We start from the raw sequence: 26,393 nt of genomic DNA, 5'->3' as shown, positions 1-26,393 counted from the left end.
TCCCTGTAAATAACCCCTATAGTCTAATCAGATTGCATTACCAGTTGTCTTGTTTTCCAAGCACATTTCAGGGTTTTATGCCTTTATATCTTTGTCTGTACTGTTAACTTTGACCTTTCCTCACCAATGCCTGGAGTCTGTGCCTTCGTCAAAAGCTTGCCCAATTCAGTGAGCTTTCCCAGATCAGGGTTGGGAAATCTATTCTGAATTTATTTAGCACATCATTTATATTCTTAGCGGCTAGGTGTATTCTGGTTTGTCTGTTACTGTTTTGACTGTTGTTTTGACTCCTTCTACTATTTAACTTTTTTTATATATTCCTCCTCAGCTGAACCACATGTTCTAAAGATGAGGGCTTATATTTGAACTTACGTTCACTCCTCAAGTACAGGGCCTTACTCACAGTCATGTAATACATTTTTGTTGGATATTTTATTTCCTGGCCTACCTTTGTCTTTCCTAAAACCGCTTCCACTTTATGTTGGTATTGTGTATCTGTTCCCACTGCAAAAAAAAAAAATTTAAGAGCTTTGTAATGAATATTTTTAATTAGTACATCTTAAACTTATATAATTACGATGGGGTATCTTAAACTATATTTTATCAGTTTAGATTATACTGTCTGTCTTGAATTCATATTTTTTAAACATTGAAATACTATAGAAAGGCAAAAGATGAAAGTGGTATTCCATAGTCTGGCATACACACTTCCAGCTGTAGTAGTACATTTTACTGAAAACTTATATTTTCAGTAGTCCTACATTTCTTTTTTTTTTTTTTTTAATTTTTTTTCAACGTTTTTTATTTATTTTTGGGACAGAGAGAGACAGAGCATGAACGGGGGAGGGGCAGAGAGAGAGGGAGACACAGAATCAGAAACAGGCTCCAGGCTCCGAGCCATCAGCCCAGAGCCTGACGCGGGGCTCGAACTCACGGACCGCGAGATCGTGACCTGGCTGAAGTCGGACGCTTAACCGACTGCGCCACCCAGGCGCCCCAGTAGTCCTACATTTCTAATTATAAAAATAATAGGACCTTAACAGAGAAGAAATGACTAATTGTCAGGCTTAAAGATTTAAAACTATAGTGAGTTCTTACATTCTTTGATTTGGAAGAAGTTACTGACTTATTTTTACTCTGATCATCTTACTTTTATATAATTAGATCCTAAAAATACACAGTAAAAATGATTTTTAAGACTTTTTAACTCATTAAATCACATATGCCATGAATAACTGCAAATTCTAACTTAGCTTCCAAACATACTGTGGCTTTGTTCTACTAATCATTAGAATAGTAGTCACAATCCTAATATTTCCTGGCTGATCTAAATACACTTTCCAAACATAAATTGTTTATGGAGTATTAATCATTAAACTAGTGTTTAATTGTTTCAGTGTTTTCCCAAAGTTCTTTTATTAAAAATTTATAAAAATAGCATATGTTCATTTCAGAAATTCAGCTGAGAAGTATATAAAACAATGTGAAAACCAATCTTAATTACCACTAGTATTTCCCTGTCTTCCATTCATCCCAGTATTCTTGCTCTCAAGAGATAATCATCTCTTTAATATGTATCTTTGAGACCCTCTTACAATACTTCTATAACTCTTGATTTTCACCAGTTCACTTACAGTGGTATTTATTTCTTTTGGAAACTCCTACACTGGGTTGAGGGTGACTTTACTTTGTTCATCATTATTGACTTGTCAGTGCTGTCATCAGTGAGGAGGGCATATAAGGATGAATCAGCCTTGTACCTCAAGTGGCTTTCAACGTAGTCGGGGAGAGATGTATACAGTGATAACTATAATACGAGATGAAAAAATGTAAGAGAGGGACAGATGGAGTGCTTTGGGATTCATGGAGTGATATTTACCTTTGACTGGCCAAGAGCTAATACCTGACCTATATCCTGAAAGACAAGATTTGGGCTGGGGGGAGGCAAAAAGCAAATACACTGGCAGGAGAAGGGCACAGAGATACTAGGAGTTTACAAGGTTATTCCATTTTCCTAGACTGTAGCATGCATATATAGTAGTAGCAGCAGATAAAGAAGCTAAGGTAGTTTGGGGTAGAGCTCTGAACACCTCTATAATAAATCTGTAAAAAGTTTTAACAGAATAGTGCCATGACTAGAGATGTGCACTAGGAATCTTAAGTAGACATTATAGGGGTATAGAGTCAATCACTGGCTTTGCAGTAATTTGGAAGAAGAGTTGCCATAATGAGGTATAGTGGCCCTAGAGCTGCTACTGAAATAGAACCTGTAGGTCTGAACCATATTCCATCAAATCTGAGAAGGCGTTGATTGTAAGACACACCTTTATTTTGTGTACAGTGAGGGGAGACAAAAAAAAACCACTGCCAGTTATTTTTAGACACCACTAATTATAAGATATAACCTGACTTTAGAGATTATAATAATAAACATACATCATAAAATCAGCAAAATAGAGTAATTGCATATATATAGGGAAAAAGGTTGGGCGTGCAAGAAAGACAGGAGAAAGCTGAGCAAATGAAAGAAAGGAGGAAGAGATCAAAGATACAAGTGGAAAAGGAGACCTTGAAGAAGAGAACACATCTTCCTCTACCATGAGATAAAGAAATGAATGAGCAGTACTCCGAGAAGTTTAGAAGTTGAAAAGCTAAAAACATTAAGCAAACTTCATTAAATAACCTCTATCTTGGTAAAAGAGGAGGCAAGGTCATCTGTAAAAAGAATGACAGTGGTGGGTTTGAGGGCTTGGGACTTAAGAGTGAAAAGGTTTCAGGTAAGTGGGGCCTGAAAGATGGAATATTAAAAACAGCAAGGACTGAATGAGTTCCCATCAGAAATGAGGGGCCCAGTTAAGGTTGAAAAGCACAGATTTATAAAGAAACCAACTGGCCCTATTTTATGACTTTGTCCAGGAACACTTGGTACCGTGAGAGAAGGATGGACGAAAACTTGTGGAAGGTGCTTTCTGCAGGGTAGGAGATTGGCTGGACAGGTATGGTGGAAGGACAGAAAAGCTAAATAATCTAAGTTTCTCCCAAGGGATATTATTGATTTGGCTCACCATGAAGTTCAGGCTAAGAAATGAAAGGTGAGGCCAGAAAAAGAATAGATAAACAGATTTTTTTAAGTTGGGTGGGGGGAGCATTTTTAAAGGGATTCAAGGGACACCTGGATGGCTCAGTCAGTTGAACATCCAACTCTTGGTTTGTCCGACTCTCACAGTTTGTGACATCACTCCACCCACACCCCTGTATTAGGCTCCTCGATGGGCATGGAGCCTCTCTCCAATTCTCTCTCTCTCTCAAAATAAATAGATAAAAACTTTATTAAAAAAAGGATTTGAGGGACGCCTGGGTGGCTCAGTTGGTTAAGCATCTGACTTCAGCTCTGGTCATGATCTCACAGTCTGTGAGTTTGAGCCCTGTGTCGGGTCTGTGCTTACAGTTCAGAGCCTGGAGCCTGCTTCAGATCCTGTGTCTCCCTCTCTCTCTGCCCCTCTCCTTCTCATACTCTGTCTCTCTCTCTCTCTCAAAAATAAAATAAACATTTTTTAAAAAGGATTTGAGAGTATTAAGAAGGTGAAAAAATTATTTTGAAGAGGAGGAGTAGGTAAGTAGAAAGTTGATTGGAGAATTTCAGAATTAAGATGATGGAGGTTGAATTCAGAAGATTGAATCTGGAAGATGTGTAATCTTTCTAAAACACAGATCGGAGTATGTCTCTATGTGACTTGGAAACCTGTATTTCAAAGTGATGTCTGTACTACTGACAAGAACAAATAAGGCTCATCACAAGCTGACCCCATCCTACTTTTCCAGGCTAATATCTCCTCATTTCTTCCTGTGAACCCCATAGTCCAACCACTCTGAATTCTCTGTGGTCACAATCCTCAACGCTTTTATCTACCTTTTGCTTGTACACATGCTGTTCCCCTTGCATTAAATACCCTTCCTCCTCTTCTTTGCCTTGCAAACTCCTGCCCATCTTCAAGACCTAACTCAAGACCACACTTCCTCTGCCACATCCTTCTGGGTGCCCATACACCACACTGAGCACACTTTCATCTGTGCGCCAGGAGTACTCCCTTCAGACAGCCTATGGAATTTGGCCACAAGTATATTGATTTCCATGTCTTCCTCCAGTAGATTGTAAACTCCTTGAAGTCATAAACTATCTAATTCTTTTTACCCACAGTGCAAACATACAGTGTTAGGTACTTAATAACTGCTTTTGTTGTCTTCGTTGAATTTTAAATGAAGAAGCTAATCCAGTGCTTCTCAAACACTAATGTGCATTCGAATCACCTGGAGATCTTGTTAAAATTCAGATTCTGATTCAGTCTGAGGTGGGGTCTGGGATTCTACCTTTCTAACAAGCTCCCAGTTGATGCCGGTGCTGCCGGCTCCTGAAACTAATTCAGAGTGTTTTCGCACAAGTGGAGTAAAGGTAAAGGTCCAGTGAGAGTGTGGGAGTGGGGTAGTTACGGTGACAGTCACTTGGTATGAGCACTAGAAAATCATGTAGGATGAGATGCTTAAATCACAGAATCAAGCAGACCGCTGTGGAAGATGGTTGACAGGACTGGTATGATCTAGTTCTAGGACTTACTGTTTTCAAAAAGGAAAGGCTTTCCAGTCCTGGCAGCTGTGTCGGGACCACAGCAAAGGATGCACTCCATGGAGATGGCGGGGATGGGAGGTGGGGTCAGAAGTCGGGTTTGGGGGCTCACAAGAAGGGTCTGCGGCCTCCTGTGTTTATTCCTGGTGAATGGCACATCTACCAGAGGGGAACGGAATGGAAAAGCTGCATTGTAAGAGAAGGGAGGCCCCTGAAGAGAGGGGAGGTTTAGCACCTCGACAAGGGATTATTTCCTGATCATAAGTTGATGGATTCAAAGTATGAAGATCTTCTTTCTTAAAATCATAGATGACAACAGAAGTAGCATTTAGTAAGCATTCTCTTCCCACATAGAGTCTCACAGGTCTGATAATGCTAAAGAGAAGTTCAGTAAACCTAATTTCTTTTAAGTACTATCGTACAGAAGTAATATGTGCTTTTGTAACATATGAAAAAAGACAAAAATATTTAAATCTCCACCACCAGTCCCCTTCCCCCACAATGAAGTAATTGATTTTTACAGCTTGATGTGTACTCTTCTAAGCATTTATCCATGCAAATTTATGTACACGTAGACAGGATTTTTTCAAATTCCATAATAGCATTTTCCATGCATACTATTCTGCAGATTGTTTTTCTCACTTAGGAATGTTGTAAACATCCCTCCAAGTCAGTGGATAGAGCTCTTATTTTTTCCTAGTCATTTTTAAATAGCTGTGTATAAATATAGATGTCCTGTAATTTGTTCTGCACAATTTGGTAATCTAAAATTTTTGCCACTACAACTAATATGACACACACAAAAAGATCCTACTGTTACCAGCACCTCCGTAACACAACTCTATGATTTCAGCCAACTGTATGTATACAGGCAACTTTTATATCAAGGACATCTTTCAATGAGGCAAAGCAGTAGCTAGGCCTGCACTAATATAGTAGCCACTAGTCACATTTAGCAATTTAAATTTAAATTTGCTAAAATTAAATCAAATTAAAAATTCTCTTCCTCAGTCACATCAGCCTCCTTTCAGCTGCTCAGCGGCCACATGTGAGTAGTGGCTACCCTATTGGATAGTAAAGAACAGACCATTTCCATCCTCACAGAAAGCTCCATTGGACAGCCTGGACTAGATGCTGTAATGCCGCATCATAAAGAAGAACGTGATTTTTCAGTGGGTTAGCATTTTAATGAGAGCACATTTCTTAAAGTACAAACTTTGTGTCTTAATTGGTTGCCCCTGCAGTTACTTCAATGAGAATCAATACCCAGATGAAGCCAAGAGAGAAGAAATTGCAAATGCTTGCAATGCAGTTATACAGAAGCCAGGTAAGGCGGCAGCTGCCACTTAACTCAGCGGTGGAGCTCTCGGCCTCACGTCATCATCTGGGACAAGAATCTTCTTTTACTCATTGCAACTGAGTGCCCTAGGTTCCATTCCCACCACCCTCCTGTGCAGTCACTGCCCTGTCCTGTTCGGGTGGTACTTCTCGGGGATGTAGTTCTGGTGGTCCAGATCAGGTGTTCACATGGAAGGTTGCAAGAGAGTATCCCTGCTTAAGATAGGAGGCCTAGAAATGATAAAGACTAGATAGATGTCTTTAAAAATAGAGCATAACTATATCAATCCAAAATAATTTTAAAGTTTGGAATATTTAAGCAAGTCTTGTAAATGAAAAGATGTATGTATGTATGTATGTATTTTGCCAGTGTTATATAATTCTGTATTCCTGTTTGAAGAATGAATTCTTATTAAAATTGGCTTGTTAATCTTTCCTGCATTGGGATGAGTTCTGCATCGTTAGGAAAAACTTAGGGTAGTTCCATTCTAAAGTCCTGTTGTTCCCGTGCAAGTCAATGGAGCCACTTAAAGATACAAGACTTTTTTTCCATGTGTTAAAATGTTATTCCACATTTTATGGTTTTTGTTACCAGAAACTGTTCTCAGTTAAGATGATCAATTGATCTTCATTTGGCCAGTTAATTTGAATGGCCTAAAGGCTATAGATACAAAAGTGTCAATATTTTATCATAATTAAACTGTAATTTATTCTCCCTTACCCGGAAGCCTGACTTCTAGCAATCTAGACCCTACAGACACATCTCCAGTGACACCTATACCCTAACCTCACACCAGCCACAGTCCCACCCCAGACGCTGTGCAGGAACTCAGAGCCTTCCTGGAAAACACTTCACCCTGTGTCATCAACACCTTAACCTTTTTTCTGGCTTCTCCACCCACTGTGGATTAAAAGCTTAGTAGACAGAAAAGGACAGGGGAGGAGGAAAAGGTACAGGTGGACCCTTGTTTGCAGGCATGGTGTTAATCTGTAAGAATTCACATTTGACAGCAAAGAAGGTAATAAATTTAAAATGCAACCTGAATTGTGCTATGTGTTCTAGTATAGTTATAATAATGGATGGTCAGAGTCAAGAAAACATGGACAATAATTATTCTTCTGTCTTAAGACAGCAGGAAACTAGTTTATATAAGGCTTTAAAGATTTAAGTAAACTTCAACTACCTGGAAACTTGATGAAGAGTAACACACTCATCTAGAATGATGCTAATTGAATGAAGCCTCCATGTGCTATCATCTGACCTTTGAACCCTAGAGTTGAATTTGTGGAATTTATTAATTTTGTATTTAGTATTGAAATTTCTTTAGTATTGTGTGGTTTTCTGAAATATTTTGTTATTAGTTGCTATTTCTGTATTTAGTGTTTATTCATTCAGTAATAATTTAAGTGCATACATACTACTAAAAAAAAAATCCCCCTGTATCTGTTGTTCTGGCAATAAATGCAATCAAAAGAACTTTTCAAAAAGTATTATTCCTTAAAACTAGTCTCAGATGAAGACTATCTGAATTTTATTGCATGCATTCACAGGCAAAAAACTGTCAGATCTGGAACGAGTTACCTCCCTGAAAGTATATAATTGGTTTGCTAACAGACGGAAGGAGATCAAGAGGAGAGCCAATATTGGTAATGTATCAGAGAGGCTGCTTTCTTTTTTGAAGCAGTCCTAGACATCAGTTTTTGGTTTTTGGTTTTTGGTTTTTTTTGAAAGTACCTGCAGTTTAGAACTGCAGGTCTTAACAATCCTTACTTTTAAGCCTAACAAGAATTGTCCTTATGTTTTTCTTTGTGTTTTTAAGAATTAGTATTTCTTGCAGTATTTGTATTATACTAATAATGGCATTGTTCTTAATGTTCTAGAATCTAGAATTAGACCTGGCCCCTGACCAATTACTCCTGTGCCTCATAGTAAAGATGCTTGTTAAGGTCTTGAGAGAGTGAGTGAGACCCTGAGCTTCTTTGTTGTTACTGGGCTGTGACTTAGGTATTAAGAAATGTACGATTAATAGAACTGGAATGAAAGAGTCTTAATAGGGAACATAGCAAAACACAGATTTTTTATTTTGTTTGTTTATTTATTTATTTATTTACTTATTTATTTATTTTCAATATATGAAGTTTATTGTCAAATTGGTTTCCATACAACACCCAGTGCTCATCCCAAAAGGTGCCTTCCTCAATACCCATCACCCACCCTCCTCTCCCTCCTACCCCCATCAACCCTCAGCTTGTTCTCAGTTTTTAAGAGTCTCTTATGCTTTGGCTCTCTCCCACTCTAACCTCTTTTTTTTTTTTTCCTTCCCCTCCCCCATGGGTTTCTGTTAAGCAAAACACAGATTTTTAAGAAGAACATTTCAGAAACATGAATTAATGAGATTGGGGTGGGGGGTTGGTTTTCAGCTTCTAAAATTGTGTTTCAGTTCTAAACTTACTCCCCATCAATACAATTCTCAAACACTTTATAGAACCCCAAGACAGGAGGGCTGTTTAATTAGTTGGTAAGTATTTATGAAGCACGTATGTAACAGTCAACCACTCAGATGTGGCATGTGAGGCAGCAGGGGCTCCAGAACGACCACTGTGTTCCTCTCCTGGCCTATGTGCAGCTGAATTCTACCTGTCTGCAATTTAAAAGAATCAAAATGTAGAGGAATCTAGGTTCTTGTTTAATTACATTCTGATTTCCTCAGCACAAAGATAAATTCAGTGTTTTGGCTATTACAATAATGTAACAGATAATTTAGGGATCTATTTGCTTTTTTCGAAGAAGCAGCAATCCTGGAGAGTCATGGGATAGATGTACAGAGTCCAGGAGGCCATTCCAACAGTGATGACGTTGACGGAAATGACTACTCAGAGCAGGTGAGCAGCTGAGCAGAGGTTCTTGGTTACAGAGTGGGTGGGATAGTATGACAACTCAATTCTGTGGGTGTGTTTTGTACGGGGTGGGAGAGAGGAGACAATCTAATGTCCCTCCACTCTGCTCATGTGTGTAGTTAGATTTTCATGTAATTTGAAAGGAATGTGGTATAAGATTCAGTTGTCCTGTAAAATTTGTAAGAAACTGTTATTCACCCACATGGATTTATTGTCATACAACAGGATACTTGGCAAGTACGCAATGGGGAGGAGGAGGAGGGAAGAAGTTCAGAGGGAGGCAGAGAAGCAGAGAAGGTAGAAGAAGAGAGGAGGATCTGATCCAAACAAGCAAGTTACACCATCCACCACACACACACTCAATGTTTGAGAATACTAAGGGCTACTGGGTAGCTATACTCCATGCCTAAACCTGTACCAATGCAGCACACAGTGGAAGGTCCCGCCCACCACGGCCCCATTGCAGTGAGAACCCTCATGCCCGGATGAGTGGTTCTTTCAGAGTCTCTGGCACATTGACACACACATCCTCTCATAAATGCATGTCTTCTCACCTCACCCTGACTTAGTTTTCATTGCTTGGGGGAAAAATATATATTTAATTGTAGCCACTGGATGGAATAATTCAGTAACTAAGAATGTGGGAATTTTCCCCCCACATACCTGTTGACAGATTTCATTAAAATTTTCATAGGATTTAAAATTCGTTTCTGTTTAGAATATGAAAAAAATGTATGATGTCTTCTGGACCACAGCAGGAGAATGTTTGCTGTTTCCTGTAGTATATATATATATCTCTTCCTCGCCCCTCAGTCAGTTCTGAAATAATAGCCCACTTACGTTCTTCCTTCTGCCATCCATTTTGCAGCCTCTGTTTACCAGCTTGAGCGCAGACACTGCAGGAATGCACGAACTTTACACGAGCCCCTTTTAAACTCTACAGACCACTTTGTGGAAATGAGAATGAAACAGTGAGGCCCATAATTCCCAGGGGTTACCTTTTTTCTTTGTACACTCCCAAATCATAGCTCCACATTTTACTGAAGAAAATATCTGTCTTTCTAATCAGAAACATTCCTGTTATTTTTCAGTCTACTAATGTAGATGGATCACTCCCCGTTTTTTTTTTCCAGATGCCCTAAGGGCAGCACATCCCATGATTCCCTCCCTCCCCACCCCACCCCCCCAACCCACCAGGATCTTACCCTTTCCCAAGCTTTTTGATGCGAGAGTTCCCCTGAAGGCATGACAGGTGAGAAACTTATCCCTTATTTGTAACACCATCTTCTGGTGCCTGACAAACATCCTGCGGTGCCAGTTTCCTTCACAGCTTTCACACTGAGTTGTGCACGGAGGGAGAGCTTCCCGCTCCCCCTAAATATGACACCTGCCGCTTCCCTGGTGTCTTCCTGCAGGAGAGCACCACACGTTTTCACCCATAGCCATTGCTGGCAGTTATACTTTTGTCCTGTTGTAATCGAGAGTTTTTTGGGTCTTTTGTTCTTTTGTGAAAATGCATTTTTATCCATAAGATGTTGGTGTCTGTAGTTTAGTCTAGTTTTCTCAGCTCAGTAGAAAGATACCATGAGCTCTGATAAACTGTACGAGTACTAGTCCAGAATTCAATAGCTCACTAGTATGGCCTTCAGTGACTAGTGCTATGTTTGTTGCAAACCTAGAATGATCAGGTTTGATTATCATCACCAGCAATCTTTCTGATAGAAGGAAAAAATTCTCAGCAAGAAAAAAACATTTTGGTGCTTTTTATTTGTTGAATCCTGGAAATGTCAACTGGAAGTCTGGACCTATTTCCATTCAGTGTCTACTTAAATACATTTCACCTCTACTCTGTCACGAGCCCCTCACCCACTGTGTCCTCCCACGAATGTTCTGCCTCCCCTTGCCCTCAGCATGCCTTTCTGTGAGTTGGAGAATTTTACCAATCCACTAATAACATTTGTTTCTTATTTCTGCATGTCTAGGATGACAGCACTAGCCATAGTGACCACCAAGACCCCATCTCATTAGCTGTGGAAATGGCAGCAGTCAACCACACTATCTTGGCCTTGGCCCGACAAGGAGCCAACGAAATCAAGACAGAGGCCCTGGATGACGACTGATCAGGGAGGGTTGAACATGAGAAGTTAACTTAGTTTAGACGTAGCACCTTAGCAGACTTTCCTCGGTCCTTAACATGTGTTCTTACAGTATAACTTGCAGTTTCTTGTATGTCAGTTAGCCCTTAGGGTCTTGTTCTGTGAAGATGGCATGGTGCCCTCAGCCTTTGCATATACTCTCTCAGTATTAATTCCCAGTAAATAATAACCAACCAACCAACCAACCAAACTTCCCTCTCCCAGCCCCCGAGGCTAGAAAATCTTGCTGCTCTGTCTTAGCATTCCAAGAAAGTGCTTCCAGGTATTTAGATAGCCCTCAGTTCTCAAATAATAGGCTACGTGTAAAACCTTGGGTACCTTTAGATTCCTGTAACACTAGTCTGTACCCTTTTCCTTCCCCAAGACTGATAGGATGCAAGCTGAGGTAGTGTGGCCCAGGATTGACAGACACCATTTGGGGAGTATCTGCAGAGTAAAAGGAACACTAGAATTCCCACTCAGCGTGGGAATAATTGATTTCCAGCTGCAATAAGCCGTGCCTCATAATAGTCACACTGTGGCTAGATTATACTTCTTTGGGTGCTGTGGAAAAATGTGGAATGTCCATGGAAAAACTTGATCTCAGATTTTGGTTGATGTTAACATGCCTGACACAGACATCCTTTCCTCTCACAAGCTGTGTGACTTAGTAGATAAAATACTGCCTTCTGCCTTTGGGACCATGATTCAAACACACAAAAAAACAAAAGTCATTTAAAAAAACAAAACAAAACAAAACAAACCCAGCTTGAGAGCATTGGAAAAAAAACAAAACAAAACAAAACAAAAAACATGAGCTGAATGTCTAATGGATGTTAAGTCCAGTTCTCAGAACCACTGTACGTTACGCGGCACAGGTATGTGCCTGCCTGCAAAAGTGCTGGAGGTCATCATGGACGCTGCTTTGCCTCCTGTTTGTGTCCCCTTTCCCTGCTACCAAAAAAAAGTCTTTCAAGGATGGAGCTAAGGTCACAAATGAGTGAATGAACTTCCAGTCTTTGTATCCATTAACTGAAGCCCCCTCAATATGAGAGGTTGATAGAGGACTTTATGGTGGGATTATGCTGACTGACTATCACAATTGCAAATACTTTCCTAAAAAGGAGCAGAAAAAAGCAGGGGACAATTGCCACTTGCGTGGTGTGTCTTCAAGATACAACGTGATGTGACTGCTTTGGTGTTCTCTTTACTCTGTCCTTGTAGAGGTGTGAAAAGCTATATTGCTACAGGCAATTTATTTAATAATTGGAAGCCATATTGATAATGGATGTGGTAATATTTGTAAAGTTTAATCTACTTTAAGCAGCAGTAACTAATGGAATTTTTTTCCTTGATCACATATGTAGCACTTTTGTTACTTTTTAAAGATATTTATATTTGATAAATCTTTTTTTCATTTTGAGAACTCAAAATACCAAACAGTGAACTTGCGTTATAAAGTCACCCTGTGATCACCTTGTCATCTAGTAGCAAAATGATGAACTATTCATGCATCAAAGAAAATTACATCTGCTGGCCTTGTATGAAAATGATCTCTTGGCATCCCGATTAAATGACACACTGTCACTGTGGGGAAGAGGAAACAGCCTTCAATGTAGCGGCGTAGGGTGCGTCTGAGGGAGGCATGACTGCTGTGTATTTTCTGCCTCGTTCCATCTCCTTTCTACGCACAGTGGAGCCTTGTTTAAAGGGGGATTTGGGGCTGGCTGTTAACTGTCTTTTCGTCCATTATCTAAGAACAATTTCTAAGATGGAAGGAAGGCGCCATTTCCTTACCTCTTCACCTCCATGCCCCCACCAGATGTATTCAACCTAAAACCATTGAGAAGAGAGTGAGACTGACCTTCTTTGTTTTTCCCTTTCTCATTAGTAGATATTAAATACCCACCAGTTTTTAGCTGGTCTGACTCCATTTAAGGCGTATGCTGACAAGGTCTTCTCCCTGTCTGTTCATCCTGCCTACGCCAGTGTGCGGAAGCCTTTAGAGGGCATGAAAATGCCACCTTATATGGGTCTGTGACTTTAAAGAGCTAAGGGCAGGGACTGGGCCTGCTCTTGTCTGTGGATTTCAGGCAGAAAATGTATATACTTCTTCCAGCTTCCAAGAATTGGAGTAAAATGGGGTAGTCTTTTCTGTTTTACTGTATTACTTGAACCAACAGATTCAAGAGTAGCATTTGTTATTCTCAGGAATGATCCCCCTGCTCATTTTCTTTCTTGGTGTGTTTGAGTTTTTATTTCAATTAGGAGATTATGTTATCTTTCTTTCCTTTTATATTACTTAGAAAAAAAAATGTAATGTATTGTATCTTCCCATTCCGGTGAAATTTTGTCTGCTTATTCTCAGTTGAATCAGAAAGAAAAGAGAGGAAAATATACTGTCTGACAAGCCACATCCATGATTTATTGTAAGGAGATTATTATAATTGATAGCTTCTTTATGATGGGATTGCTAGTATCATTTGTTCTTGCTGGTCTTTTTAAAGAAACAGACTCAAACTGTTAAGACAGCTGCAGTTTCTAAAGAAATACAGTGATTGCCAGAGAAGAGCTAAAAGGTTTCATTGTTTTAAGGCCTTAAGGAAGGAGAAAAGCTTCAGAGAAAAAAGGGGAGTCAGTATCCATGAAAGCAGTAGCAGGCCCTATCTGGCAACCTGGAAAAAGTAAGAGCACATGTCTACCAATGCAGGATCGCATCCTGGGTTCTGGAAGAAGAAGTCTTTCTTCCAGAATTCTTCTTTTAATTGAAGAAGACTGCTGGCCTGCTCTTAAGACCCGCTGCCTTACATATAACTTTTGCTTTTTCACCGAGAGCAAAAATACAGTTCTTTGGGGCCTAGATTTAAATCTGCCATTGTTTTTTTGTTTTTGTTTTTGTTTTGTTTTTGTCCCTGGGTTCAATTCTGCTGTCTTGTCCAGTCTACCTTAGTTCTCATAATGGCACACAGAGTTGTCACTGTCTTAATTTGTAGTATCTTTGGATGGTGAATTTTTTTCTTAAAAAACCCTAAATTCCTGTCTTACTGAAGGGAAAAGAGCCAGACTCAAAAAAAAAAAAGAAAAAGAAAAAGAAAAAAAAATCCCATTATGTACTTTTGGGTTGATCTACCCCTCTTTTCTTACTCCATCCTGTACATCCCTCAGGCCCCAGAGGACTGTTTCAGGACTGCTCTTCCCTAGTGAAGAAGACTAAATAAAAGGGTGGGGTGGAAACCTTGTCAGCAGTTCTTATAGGAACTTGTCTGTTATTTTTTGAAAGACACTTTCATTGAATTACTATAGTCACATGGGTAAACTTCCTACTCTTCTTACAACACAGCCTTACAAAGGGACCTTTTAAAGATGGACCATCTGAATGAGATTTCTGATTTGCTGTTGATAACCCTAATGTGGGGTGAAGGCCAGGGAGGGCAATACAGTACACTCTTAGCTGAGACCTTCTGGTGTCAGTCAGTACCAAATAGACACTTTGGTTTATTTCAGCAAAGCTTGTAATTGTTGAGTACCCCTTAGGGCATTTCTTCACAGTCTCAGTCCTTTAAGTGGTTGAAAAGTGCGGTTACCTTCCACCTACCTATGGGATCTATACAGTTCCCACACACGGTCTTTGGGTGGGCGCCCCCCCCCCCCCCCCATTCTCCTGTTCCTTCCCAGGAAGAAAGTTCCTGGAACAGGAAGACCCCTTTAAGGTACCTTTCACTGTAGCTCAGTAGAGGTGACCACCTAAAAAGATACGGGTGAGGAAGCAGCTGCTCATCAACAGTGAAGTATGCAAATCCAGTACTGTGGTTCCTGGTAGATTTTCGATGGCACGCAGTCCAGTAACCGACAGTACCGCTGTTGGGGCCAGATAGCCACATATATTTTTACCTCAAAGGGGACAACTCATGAAGAGCTCGCTCAAACACTCATTTCAGTTCTTTACAAACTTCCCTCCTGGACTCTAGCCATCAAGCACCAAGTGTAAATAGACTTATTTCATCAGGAATCTCCAGTCACATTCTCTCCCTCTGTGAACAGCTCCCCTTCCATTTGCCTCTGGGCTCCAATACTAAGGGCCTCATCTTGAGCAGACATCTTTGCTGGGATTTTTATCTTCCACAGAAGGCAGAGCATGTGGGTGTGGTCCATCTCTTCACACAAACACTCCTTTCTGTCTTGCAGGCCATCTTTGTGACCAGCTACGTATTCCACTGACCAGCTACATTATCTCTGCCCATAACAGTGGAAATAATCCCTTTTTCACACACAGTCCTCCTACCCATCCTAAAAATGTGAACTTCAAGTCCTTACTCTCTTGGTCCTAAGAAGGGTTTGGGTAGAAGCAGTCTTCGCATGTAACTTGTAGCTCTGCCTTTTAAAATTGCTTTTTGTCTTTTTTTGTTCAGAGAACAACCAGAGTATTTTTCCCCAATAAGTCTCAACAGATTCTTAGGCAATAATTTTTCTTGTTATTGATGATCTTGTGCTCAGTAGCACTCTACACTGAATAGTCCTGACCCTTCACGTTGTGCGTTGGTTTTCTGTGTTAATCTCTGTCCGTGATTTAAATCTTAGGTCAGAGTGGTGATAGGTTTTGTCATTTTGTTGTTGTGATTATTAGTAATGTTTTACTACTGTATTCACTGGGGCTGCATTGAGACCAGCCAAATCCATTTATAGCTTTACTGAGCCGGTTTTGTTTGTCAAGATTTCCCAAGTGAAAGTTGGGCGCACTGACCAGCTGCTGGCTGACAGCGTCTTTCTGGAGCATAGGGATGGGGTGGGGGATGCACTGGGGAAGGGGTGGGAATTACACATTTAAAACATTCCTTTTTGTGTGCTCTCTAAATAGCAAGGATGTTTACTCAGGATTCGGGTATCAGTTGTCAGCCATGTTGAATTTGGCTAACTGAGCTGCCTGCCCGAAAACCTTCTTCCTGTTTCTTAATTTCCAGACTAATTTACATTACTTCAGTAATACCTAAGTTTTCCAGTTTGAAGGTATTGTACCATAATGAGAACACAAGGTTTTCCCAGGGAGGCAACTATGAATGGCCACGTTATCTTGTAAGGATTTCCCTAGTGGTAGCGTATTGTCACAGTAGAGGCCCTTTCTTTTTCAGTACCGCGCTTTCCTTCATCACATGCTCTTCTCTTCAAAAGATGACTATCACCTAAGAGGAAAGCTTTCTTTACCCCTCTAAGGAGAACTACCATACTGAGATGGTGGGAAAGACTTTTTCAATACATCGACCCCACAAGTTCCTTTTCCAGTCACAAAAACTCCTCTTATAAACAGGTTATGTTCAGAAAGGCTGTTCTTCAGTCTCTTTACTTACAAGCTAAAAGTGATAAGCGACTGCTTTTGTCATCTTAAAGGACCAACGGTTGACTCACTTATCTCTGAAGTGCAACTCTGTTCCTATCTATGGACATTCGAAAGCTGGAAGTCTTGGTGGAGATGAAAAGTAGCAGCAAAGAGAAAGCTAACGATGTGAGAAATCCAGTTTCCTATAACATTAGTTTTCTTTAGTAATTAAAAGGGGAGTACGTAGGGTGGAGAAGGGAGGGGAAATCTGCTTGCACCAAAAGATCTTGCACCCCGTGCTTATCGTCACCCAGGGACCTTGAGGGTGTAGTAGATGCTGTGGGTAACCATTGTGCAGAACCCTGGACTTCTGTTTTATCACGCTTCATAGGATGCTTGGGGCCAAGCATTGCGCAGAACTAAATCTAACTGATTCAAGTCAAGTCTAACTTCTGGCCGTCAGCCACCCATGTTTCACGCCCGTTATCTTGTTAGCCCGTGCAGCGCCCTGACAGCAAACAGGGATGCATCTGCAGGAGGCTCTGCCTTTCAGTCCTGACACCTTTTTTGCTTGACATGTTTGGGAATTGATTTGCCCATCTGGATAGCATGACCGTGCCTTCCATGGGTGTCTGAGCCCCAAAGTGCAGTGGTGTGGGGGCAGCTGTCGAGTGTGCCCTGTCACTATGACTGCCACACGCTGACCTGAGCAGGGCGTGTGTGCCCGGCTCAGACATCTTGGGATGCCGCTCCCTTAACTCCATTTTCATTTTCTCTTTTAATAAAAGTGGCTCTATACAGCCATAATTAACTCTCAAATTCACATTGGTGTGCTGTGATCAAATGAAGGTTTGCCTGAATCCTTTCAAATTGTAACCATGGTAATTGAGGGGGGTGGCACAGAATGAATATATAAAAATATAACGACAATTGTTCTGAATGACTGAGTGTCCTCCTGACATGTAATTAGCTGTTTTAGCAAGATGTAGATTGGCATGGTCATAATTAAAAGGATTTCTGTCCTTTATGCGATTGGAAATGGCAGATCTCCCATTCCCTGTTCCCTTTTAGCACTGATGCTCCCAAGAACATTTGGAACAGCAGCTCAGTAAACTAAAATAATGACATGGTGTTCGTGTCCTCTCCCTTTAGTGAAAGAGAAGGATTTGGAGTTATTTCAACTTCAAAATGGAAGCCTTCACTGTTGCTCCCCACTTGACTTCTATATCATTTGAAACCTCTGTCTCACATCGAGTTTTGACTAGCTCCACCTTTGGCAGAAACTTTAGTCAGAACCCCAAACTGAGTCAGTCCCTGACAAGCCCTTCATGACTGCCCCACTTGCTGGCCAGCTAAGCACATCATGTGGCCTCACTTGAGGACATTTACTGTCTAACAAGCTTCCTGGGATTTTGATTTTCTCCTTGGTTACTTGATATTTCCATTGTCACCATTAGAAAGTATCAAATGGGAATGTACACGTGAGTTAAATAGCGTTTTCCTCACTGAATCATAGGATCTTTGACAGACATGATACAAACAGATGTAAACACATGAGCTTTTAACAACTATGTGGCATAAATGGAGTCCTGATACTTACAGTGTCCTGTAGTTAATGTATATGCATGAGTGTCACCCAGATTTCCCCACATTGCTCTTACAGGGCAAAACCAGGTTCCTTATGTCAGCAGCCTTTTGTTATCCTAGTTTTCCCCATTGCTCTGCTGAGTCAGTGGGATTGTCTCCCCAGCCCACCCAGGTGCATGTTTTCTCTCCCTTTCACTTTGCTTGCTTTCTCTTCATCACTTTGTCCCCCTGAGCATCGTGTGGCCTTGACACCTTACACCGCCTGCCCTGGATGTCTGCTGTTCTCCCGCCGAGGCCTCCTACTGGAGGGGAGCTGCTGTGTCGCCAGCTAGCTTTTCTCTAGAATATGCTTTGGTTTTTTCCATCACTTGCAGAAGTCTTCATTCAGTTCTGTGATCAAGTGAGCCTCTGCACGAATACCAGCACCCAGCGTAGTGCCAAGCAGCCTCTCACAAGCTGCTTCGTTTCTGTGGGGCTCCTAGCTGTGCCCGTGAGCCTGGGCCACGAGCGCCTTCTTCCTTCAAGCCTGGACACTCCGGGATTGCTTAGTAACCACTGAGACAATGCCACTCTTGCTTTTGTTCATATTTTGCTGCTTACCCTCATACAAACCTTTTCCCCCGTCTCCACATATCAGAAGGGATCCTAACCAAGTGCTAGTTATACTTCATTTTGATGAAAATGCTGAGGCAGGCTGCTTCTCTATAACTGTTCTCTCCCCGTCCACAAACAGAATTTGGGAAAAGGTTCTGCCTTGAGGTCTTTTATTCTTGTTCTCCTCAAAAATACCTCCAAAATGTGTAGTCATTGGGCCAGATCAGGAAAAATGCCATTAAAAGTTCTTACATGGTGCTTCTCTTCCTATAGGATCTAAAAGTGACTTTCAGCCCCACCCCCATGCGCCTACTTTCAAGATACATATGCTAGTGTGGAGACTTCCCTGTGGGGTCCTATCAGTCTTCTGACAGTTGGAATGATTGTGGATTTATGGCCCCAAAGAGCAGAGTACCCCATCCCTTATTTTCCCAGCTGCTGAAAGATCACCATCTCCATTACAGTTGAGAAGCTGTTTTAAGATTAGAAATTCTGAGAACTCACTGGAGTATGATTCCGATTGCTGAGACAGGCATTCAAACAGCCAGCACAACGTTCTGATTATCTGCTTATATTCAAACAAAATAGAATTATCACTGCAGTTAAAACCTAACACAATCTGCTCTTTTAGGGATCAAAGTATTCGATGTGCCGCTTAAGGAATGGTGCTACTAAAAAAGAACTGGAGTTGGCAAGACATTTCCCTCCCCAGTTGTTTCCACGGGCCATTTTGGTGATTCCAAAAACCCTACACCTTATAATGCCATTACCACCAGCAGCCCCCACTAAAAAGAAAAAAGCAAAAAAGAAAGCCAACTCACCCAAATCCCTGAAAGCATGGGTAGTACTTACCCATGAAATAGTATTTTTTTTGGAAGAAAACACCAGAAGTTACTCTTACAAGAGACCAGAGTAAAGAAAGATGTCATTCTAAATCATAATGCAACAAGAGACAAACATTCAGACCTCCTGAGCATTCAGAGCTCATGATCATAGCAGCTGACATTTATTGAGCATGTACTATGCGCCAGGCACTGTGCTGAGTGTTCTTACTGTCTTGTTTATTCTTGAAGATTCGCAGACCCTACACTGAGCAGCATCACCTTAATGGAGTCGAGGAAAATCTCCAGTTGCTTCTTTCACGTTAGTAGATGTTATTTGGAGAACAGGCTGCAGGGTCTGCCTGGCATTGCTCTGAGTGAAATCAATGCACTTAACCTATTTTGTTCTCTCACAAGACAATGCTGGATAATCCCCACTAGCACACTGTCACATTGCTATCCTCTGTCTGTGCACTTCATTCCCCCTGACACTGAACTAGTGTTACTTTGATGATCTAGACATTAGAGCATCCCTTCCCCTTGGCCTTTCTCCGTGGTTAGTGATAGTGACAGAAACGCAGTGAACTCAGTGAGGCTCAGCAACAGTGATGTGAAACCTGTTTCAAACATCCTGTCTCTAGAAGGCAAATGTGAGGTCCTGCCTTTTGGGGGCAGGAGGAGAAACAGAATGGCTGTCTCATCATCTGCGTTTTGAGGAGAAGTAGAATTTACTAGCACTCCTTGGGTGTAGTTGCAGTTAGTTGAGGCAGAGAGTGCACTTCCTGTTTTCCCTCTGTTTAGCTCTTCAAGCATTTTCTTAGTGCCTGTTACTGTTAGGCATCCTGCTTCTGCACAGAAGTGTTTAGCTAAGCCGTTCCAGCTCGTTCTGCTGTCCCATCATAGACACGAGAGACAGTGGGGCTGAGCCATTACTTTTGGAGATTCGGGGATTCTGGTATTAGTGTCTGCCCCACATGGAGACAGGTCCAGATTTGGGATCAGCATAGAACTGTCTAATGAACCACAGTCCAGCAAAGGGGCCAGCTGCCTAGGGATTCAGGTGGCAGCTCAGTGACCATTGTCAGGGGCCCGGGCTCCAAGCTGACCGGAGGACTGAACTAAAATTCCATGTTTCTCTCCCCCTCGCTTCTCCAGCTCTTTTCCTCTTGAAAGTAAGTTCCCAGGGGTTGTCACTCTCTTCTCATCCACTCCATCACGTCCTAGGCATCCTTGGAGCCCAAGAGAGTGGAAACCACCCCAGGAGGAAGGCCCCAGTTGGAGTGGCCCTGTGAGCAGATCTATCAGGTTGACTATTTGAGTTTGGTGGCTCTGTAATAGGTACCTTGTTTCATTAGCTGGCTAATGGGATTTTTGATTATCCCCCCCGCCCCACACCAAAAAAAACCCAGCCTAATGTGAAGGGAACAAGGTATGTGTGCCTTCTGTTTAGCTGTTGGTCCAGATTTGGCATCTCTGGTGGCAGTTGGGTGCCACTGAAATTTTGGAATGGAGACATTAACTCCATGCTTGGAAAGAGCACATGACTCTTACCAACCAGTATGGGTGGCAGAGATGAGTCACAAGATTTGTGTTGCCTTTATAACTTTTCCAGCTTCCCATCACTTCCAGGTCAAGTTGAAGTCTCCGTCTTGTTTTCTGGCTTCCTTTAAGCCCAGAAACCGCTCCCCTTTTGTTGCTTTACTGGAACTAAGAGCCCAGCGTAAACTTATGAGGGTCATTTTTCCACTTCATCATTCACTGAAGCTATTAAACTGGAAACAAAACGACATTAGTGCTATATTAATGTAAACAGCAGCCACTCTAGTGATATTACATTGAACTCTTGTTTTTATGCCAGATTCATGGGCGGGGGCAGGCAGCGCATACATTAGTAGAGTGGATTGAACAGAGGTGAGGGCTCAGCTGTGGGCTCCTTTCAAGAGCATTATTGTTAGTGATTTGCCTTGAAAACCACATTTCAATATGTTAAAGTCAGTGAGCCCCTTAATCCTGCATCTCTGAAAATGGGCACCACAAAACCAAAGTTCTTTGGGGGCAGGGGGAGTTCTCCCTTCAAGCGTCGGCATCTCTGGCAAGGCTTTTCTTCGTTGCTCACGGTTTCGCCGGAACACTTCTCTCGAAAGGGCCTCTTCTAGTAGTTTTTCTCACACGGGAAATAGCAAGCAAGCCTGTGCAGTCCTGTAGCCGTGAGTCTGGAGCAGACCGTCTACACACCCACTCTGCCCCGATCCCTTTGCTCTGGTCTGCAGAAACAGGGAAGAGCAGAGCTGCTGCTGGGCTCAGCCCCGGTGTTTCCATCTTCACCCAGGCTGCAAGGTGGGACATTGCCCCTGCCAGATGAGACCAAGAACATCATAGTTGCCTCCCCTGGAAGAGCCCACAGCCTTCTCTGATTCCCCATGGGCTCCCCTCCCTCCCTTCCACGGCCATAGTCACCAGTAGGTATGCAGTACCTTCCAAGGATACATTTCTAGTTCTGTTTTTTAAGTGCCTAAGCAAGTTACAGACCTCTGGAACCTGCTGGAGAGTCGGCCTGTGCCCTGCCCCCTCCTCTTCCCCTCCCTACACTTAGCCCTCAGGGGCGGGTGCAGATAGCTGCCCCTCTGCAGGGCCCCCAGCATTCTGCTGGCAGAACTACAAGGGCAAGCTCGTGGGCAGGGCGGCATTGGCACTGGCCCGTCAGGCTGGCTCCGTCACTCTGTCCTGCGCTGCTTTTTTAGGGTGTCTCTGTCAATGGGGTTACGGTCTTGGTTCGTAGAGAATGTTAAGGAGCCTGCTTAGCAAAATCTACAGCTGTCGAGTGGGGAGATCGGGGAGAGCAAGACCGCCTCAGCGCAGAATTCGGTCTGTCTTTGTCCGCAGCTGGAAAGTGCATCCAGACCCAAGAGGGCAAAGAGTCAGATAATCATGGTTTAAAACACAATGATTCATTTGCCATCATTAATCACTGGAACCCTGGCTGCCTCTTCTTGTCCTCTCCCTAGATTTGAGGGATCAGGGTGTCTGCTCACAAGGGCTCAGAAAGGCCATCGTCGCTGGGGGTGAAGCAAGATCACAAGTGTGTCTTTGAAAATGAGTGTGAGATTATCTGTTTGCTTCTTTTTTAAAGTAATTTAAGTCTGACCTAAATTTGGGGCCTTTATTATGTGGTGGGTGTACGACGGATTATTTTGTGACTGCACTCTGTTCACATCACGGCACTAAGCAGCGCTCAGATGATTTGTTGGTGCATTAGAACGTTTTGCAAAACGGACAAATCCATACCAGGCACTTTATTTTCATTAATAATCCAGCGTTTTTGTTCAGACAATGTCATAACCCAAATGGTGGGCATTCACATTTAACAGGTATGGGCAAATTTGCCAGAGGAATTCTTTGGATTGGGAGAGAGAAGGGAGGCAGGTTGATGAAAGTGGTCAGACGGGAGAATATTGAATCCGTGGTGGTAATGGAAGGGAGGCTTCTCTGGAGCGCGTCACCCCAACCCGGATCCGGGCAGTGCGCTGTTGCTCTGTTCTCCAGTTGCTCGTGTTTACGGGTTCTACGAGTGCTTGTCCGTTGTCCCAGTGAGCGTGCGCGGGAGCACTGCAGAGCAGGGGACAGCAGTGCAGCGAGCGGCACCACAGCCCCCCTTTCTTCTCAGTTACCTGGACCCGAACACCCCGGCGCACAGAGTGCGGGGGACTGTTTTCTGTTGCGGAACCGTGTGCAGCTGTGTCTCCCTGTTCGCTGCGGGGGTGGGAACTAGCTGGCGCAGGTTGGAAAGTGGAAAGTGAGGTTGACAGTCGTAATCCGATCAGATACCATGGACCAGATGCCTTGGGACTGCCTGAAAGTCTTTAGCGTCCACCAAATACTCGAGTATCTGCGACGGGCTGTGTGGGGTCCCTGCCAGATGGCTTTGGGGCAGAGTGCCCTTCCCTGCCTTGGCCGTCGTGTGTCTTAGTCTTTGTGTTTCCCTCTGGCGTCTCCTGGTCTCTGTCCCCCATCCTGTGCACCATGTGTCCCTGAGGGGAGTCGCACCTGTGTCTGAGTCTGCTGTAAGGTGTTCAGTCTACCTCAAGGGGTCATCATGGTCAACTCTGTCCCATAGCAATCCTTCTGACATCGCCACACACACTGGAATGTATATCTGCCCCTGGCCCTGGCCCTGCCTTCCCTGTCAGTAACCTCCTGACCCCATCTTTCCTATAATCACCACAAACTCCTAGTGCAAATTGGATGCTGCTTTAAATGTGAAAACAATTGTTCAAAAGCTATAAAACCTGAATGAAAGCTAAAGCTGAATTTATAAGCCTTGTTGCATATGAGCCAAAAGTGCAAAAAGCTCTATATAATGAACTAACCTGCCACTCGTATAAATATAAATATATATAAATATATTAAAATCAGACTGTTCTACAAAATTGTGTATTTGTATTTTTGTGTACGTACAATTTTCTGCTAAGCAGAAGGAGGATGTAGTATAGGATGCTGTGAGAAGAGATTTGGTTTAATCCTATTTCTTTGTTACTTATTTTTGTTAACATCAGATGCCTGTCTTTGTCTTCTCTGTGTATGACACTGTTTGGAAAGCTGCAGTATCTCTCTTCCTTAGGTCCAGAGTCCGTTAGAGAATGAAATCTGGGGTTTAGAGAGTTGTCCAGGTCACCAAACACGGACAAGCAGAGACACAGCTTGGCCGTCTACTGCCCAGGAGCTGTTCATGGTTCTGAGGCAGCAGCGAGGCAGGGCACAGCCTCTGGGAAGCAGAATCCCACTTCTAGAAGGCAAGTTCCAAAACACAAGATTGTAACAGGTCTCTCTCAACAGAATACTCTCCACCGGGTCCATCAGGAGGGGATGCAGGGCCTCTCTGAATGGAGGAACGGGACCTCTTATTTCTGGGCCAGAAGTTTGCCCAGAAGGTAGCAGGGGGCTCTGCCTGGCCGTAGTGCCCAGCTCACTAGCCGTCCCTGGGCTCTGTGTCCCTCTTCTGAGTAGTCGCTGCCTTTTCTCAGATCAGGTTACCAAAATGCCTCCCCTCTGCTGAGCTGCTGGCGCTTCATCACCCAGACCTCCAGCCCCAGTTCCCTGGAGCATCTCAGAACCCACTTTCCCGGTGCTAACACACAAGAGGGGGGTAAAGTGGCTGCCAGTAATGGCCAGAAACCAACTATCTGGGAGGCCAGGCTGGAAGACAAGCTCCGCGCACCCAGGGCAGTCGGCCCATCTGCTGGGAAGGCGCCCGGCAGCCCTGGGCCCGGGCCCCGCCCCCCACCCACCTCTCAGCCCCACACAGTCCCTCGTGGCCTGAACCTTCTCTAGGGAGAGCGATACTGCACCTTCACCTGTGGGACTCATATTTATAACAATGTGTAATGACTGTAGCAAAAAGCCCTTGTTTCTAGATGTAAATGGTCAAAGAAACAAGTGCTCTATTGTATTGATTAAAATAGTTCAAATGAGTCCTGTATCATTGTATCTCCTATTCTGGATTAGTGCCTTTTGGACAGTAGACTGTTCTGTAATTAAAATGTAGTATACTGCTTTTTTGTACAGTTTTGTTTTAATAAAACTTTTTTTTAATTTGTGTTTATTTTAGTATAGTACCTATTAGAGAATAAAATGTATAACTGAACAAAGCCTGGCCGGGATTTCTTTGGGGGGGAATAACGATCGTTTGGGAAGCTCCCCAACACTAACGGGTGGCAGCCTTCCGTTTTGGACATCAGTCCCTTCGTGCTTTAAAAAGCAGTTGGCACGCCCAGAGGCCGAGGACACCTGGAAAGGGTTAAGGTGACAGACACTACGCGGTGGGGCAGGAATGCCTTCTGCTCTGGAAAGCCCCTGAACCTGCCCACCTCCTCCATGGGGCTCTCCTACCCCAGGAGAGGCCGCACCTTCCCCTCGCTCCCTTGCCCTGGCTGGGGGGGGCACTCTCACATCGACCCCAGCCTCCTCCCTCCCTTCCCTGTCTTCCCACATCTCAGCGCCCCTGGGGTCCTAGCAGCTTGTCCACGCTGACAAGCTCCACACACTTTCCCTCTCGGGCTCCAGGCCACGTCCCAAGCACCTGATTTTCTCAAAGAGCCGTCTTTCCGTTTGCAGTGAAAAATGAAAAGAAACGAAGCTGAAGCTTCATTGTTTTTCTTTAAAGACACCTATGGTTGGGGAAGAGTCTTACCCGGGACTCAAGGACAGAGTGCCCAAGCCCCCTTGTCCCCCCACTCATCCCACAGCCTAGGATTGACTTGTTTTACCCCTCCTCAGAGAAAACCTAAGAAATAAATGGTTTCCTCTTAGGAAGGGCTATGCAAAATTTTAAGTTGCCCCAAACCCTAAGTCCCCAGGTGGAGGTGAGCAGGGGATGGGGGAGGGGATGCTGAGGACATTGTCTCCTCACGCTCCTCCTCTGGGCCAAAGCCTGCAAAGGAATACTGCAAACGCACCAGCCTAGAAGGAACGTCCTCAACCCCTAAAATCCTCCAGGGCCCCTCCCGCGAGCACCGTGCGCTCCGACCGTGGGGACTGGTCGGGATTGCCCATCCGCGCTGTTTGCTACACAAGGCCTGGTGCGGAAGAAGCACACAAATGTTCACCGAGTGACTCAGCAAGAGGACTAAACGTGACACAACCACTAGAGCTCATTTTGGGGTCTGAGCAACCGTAACAACCCCACAGCCTCATGCTGTGGGAGTTCTCATGAGCTGCAGGAAAGTAGCAGCTTGGAAAACTGAGATTCATCCTAGGAGCTAGATCAATTCTACATTCAGACTTGCCTCAGAACAGGGCAGCTCCTGGCTGCCAAATTTCTGTCATAATTTGGCAGTACTTATCTCAGAACAACCCAGAGAACTTAGGAATATAAACCAGCCCTGCAAAGATGTGCCCTGACTGGTTGGTGGCCACCTCCAGTCGGCCTTCCACCTGCAAGGATATGATCCATCAGAGGAGAGCCAAGTGATCTACTGATGCAGGGCCACCGGGGAGCCCATTTGCCCGTGAAAACAGCACACCCAGCAGCCTTGCCCCTGCCTGGTGCTGGGCTCCCTGCAGGCAATCCCAGGAGACCTGGTCACCTCCCC

The 26,393-nt window shown here is 43.4% G+C and overlaps 1 protein-coding gene across 7 annotated transcripts in view; it reads left to right on the top strand.

Moving 5' to 3' along the window:
• HMBOX1 (homeobox containing 1) overlaps window positions 1-24,970 on the top strand; it is a 204,606-nt gene extending 179,636 nt beyond the window's left edge. For 2 of the 7 annotated variants that reach the window (XM_049632362.1, XM_049632364.1), the window contains exons 7-11: window positions 5,866-5,948; window positions 7,511-7,606; window positions 8,748-8,842; window positions 9,083-9,154; window positions 10,840-24,970. In XM_049632362.1, coding sequence (XP_049488319.1) covers window positions 5,866-5,948; window positions 7,511-7,606; window positions 8,748-8,842; window positions 9,083-9,154; window positions 10,840-10,977 — 484 coding nt within the window. In that variant the 3' untranslated portion in view covers window positions 10,978-24,970. The remainder of the gene's footprint in view (window positions 1-5,865; window positions 5,949-7,510; window positions 7,607-8,747; window positions 8,843-9,082; window positions 9,155-10,839) is intronic. The other 5 variants (XM_049632366.1, XM_049632365.1, XM_049632369.1 and 2 more) reach the window with 5 other exon arrangements.
• Window positions 24,971-26,393: the final 1,423 nt, after the last annotated feature.

Source organism: Panthera uncia, chromosome B1 (assembly GCF_023721935.1).
Source record: "Panthera uncia isolate 11264 chromosome B1, Puncia_PCG_1.0, whole genome shotgun sequence".
NCBI classification, from domain to species: Eukaryota; Metazoa; Chordata; class Mammalia; order Carnivora; family Felidae; genus Panthera; species Panthera uncia.
Note: the sequence above shows the minus strand (reverse complement) of the source record. Positions and strands in the feature narration are given on the sequence as shown.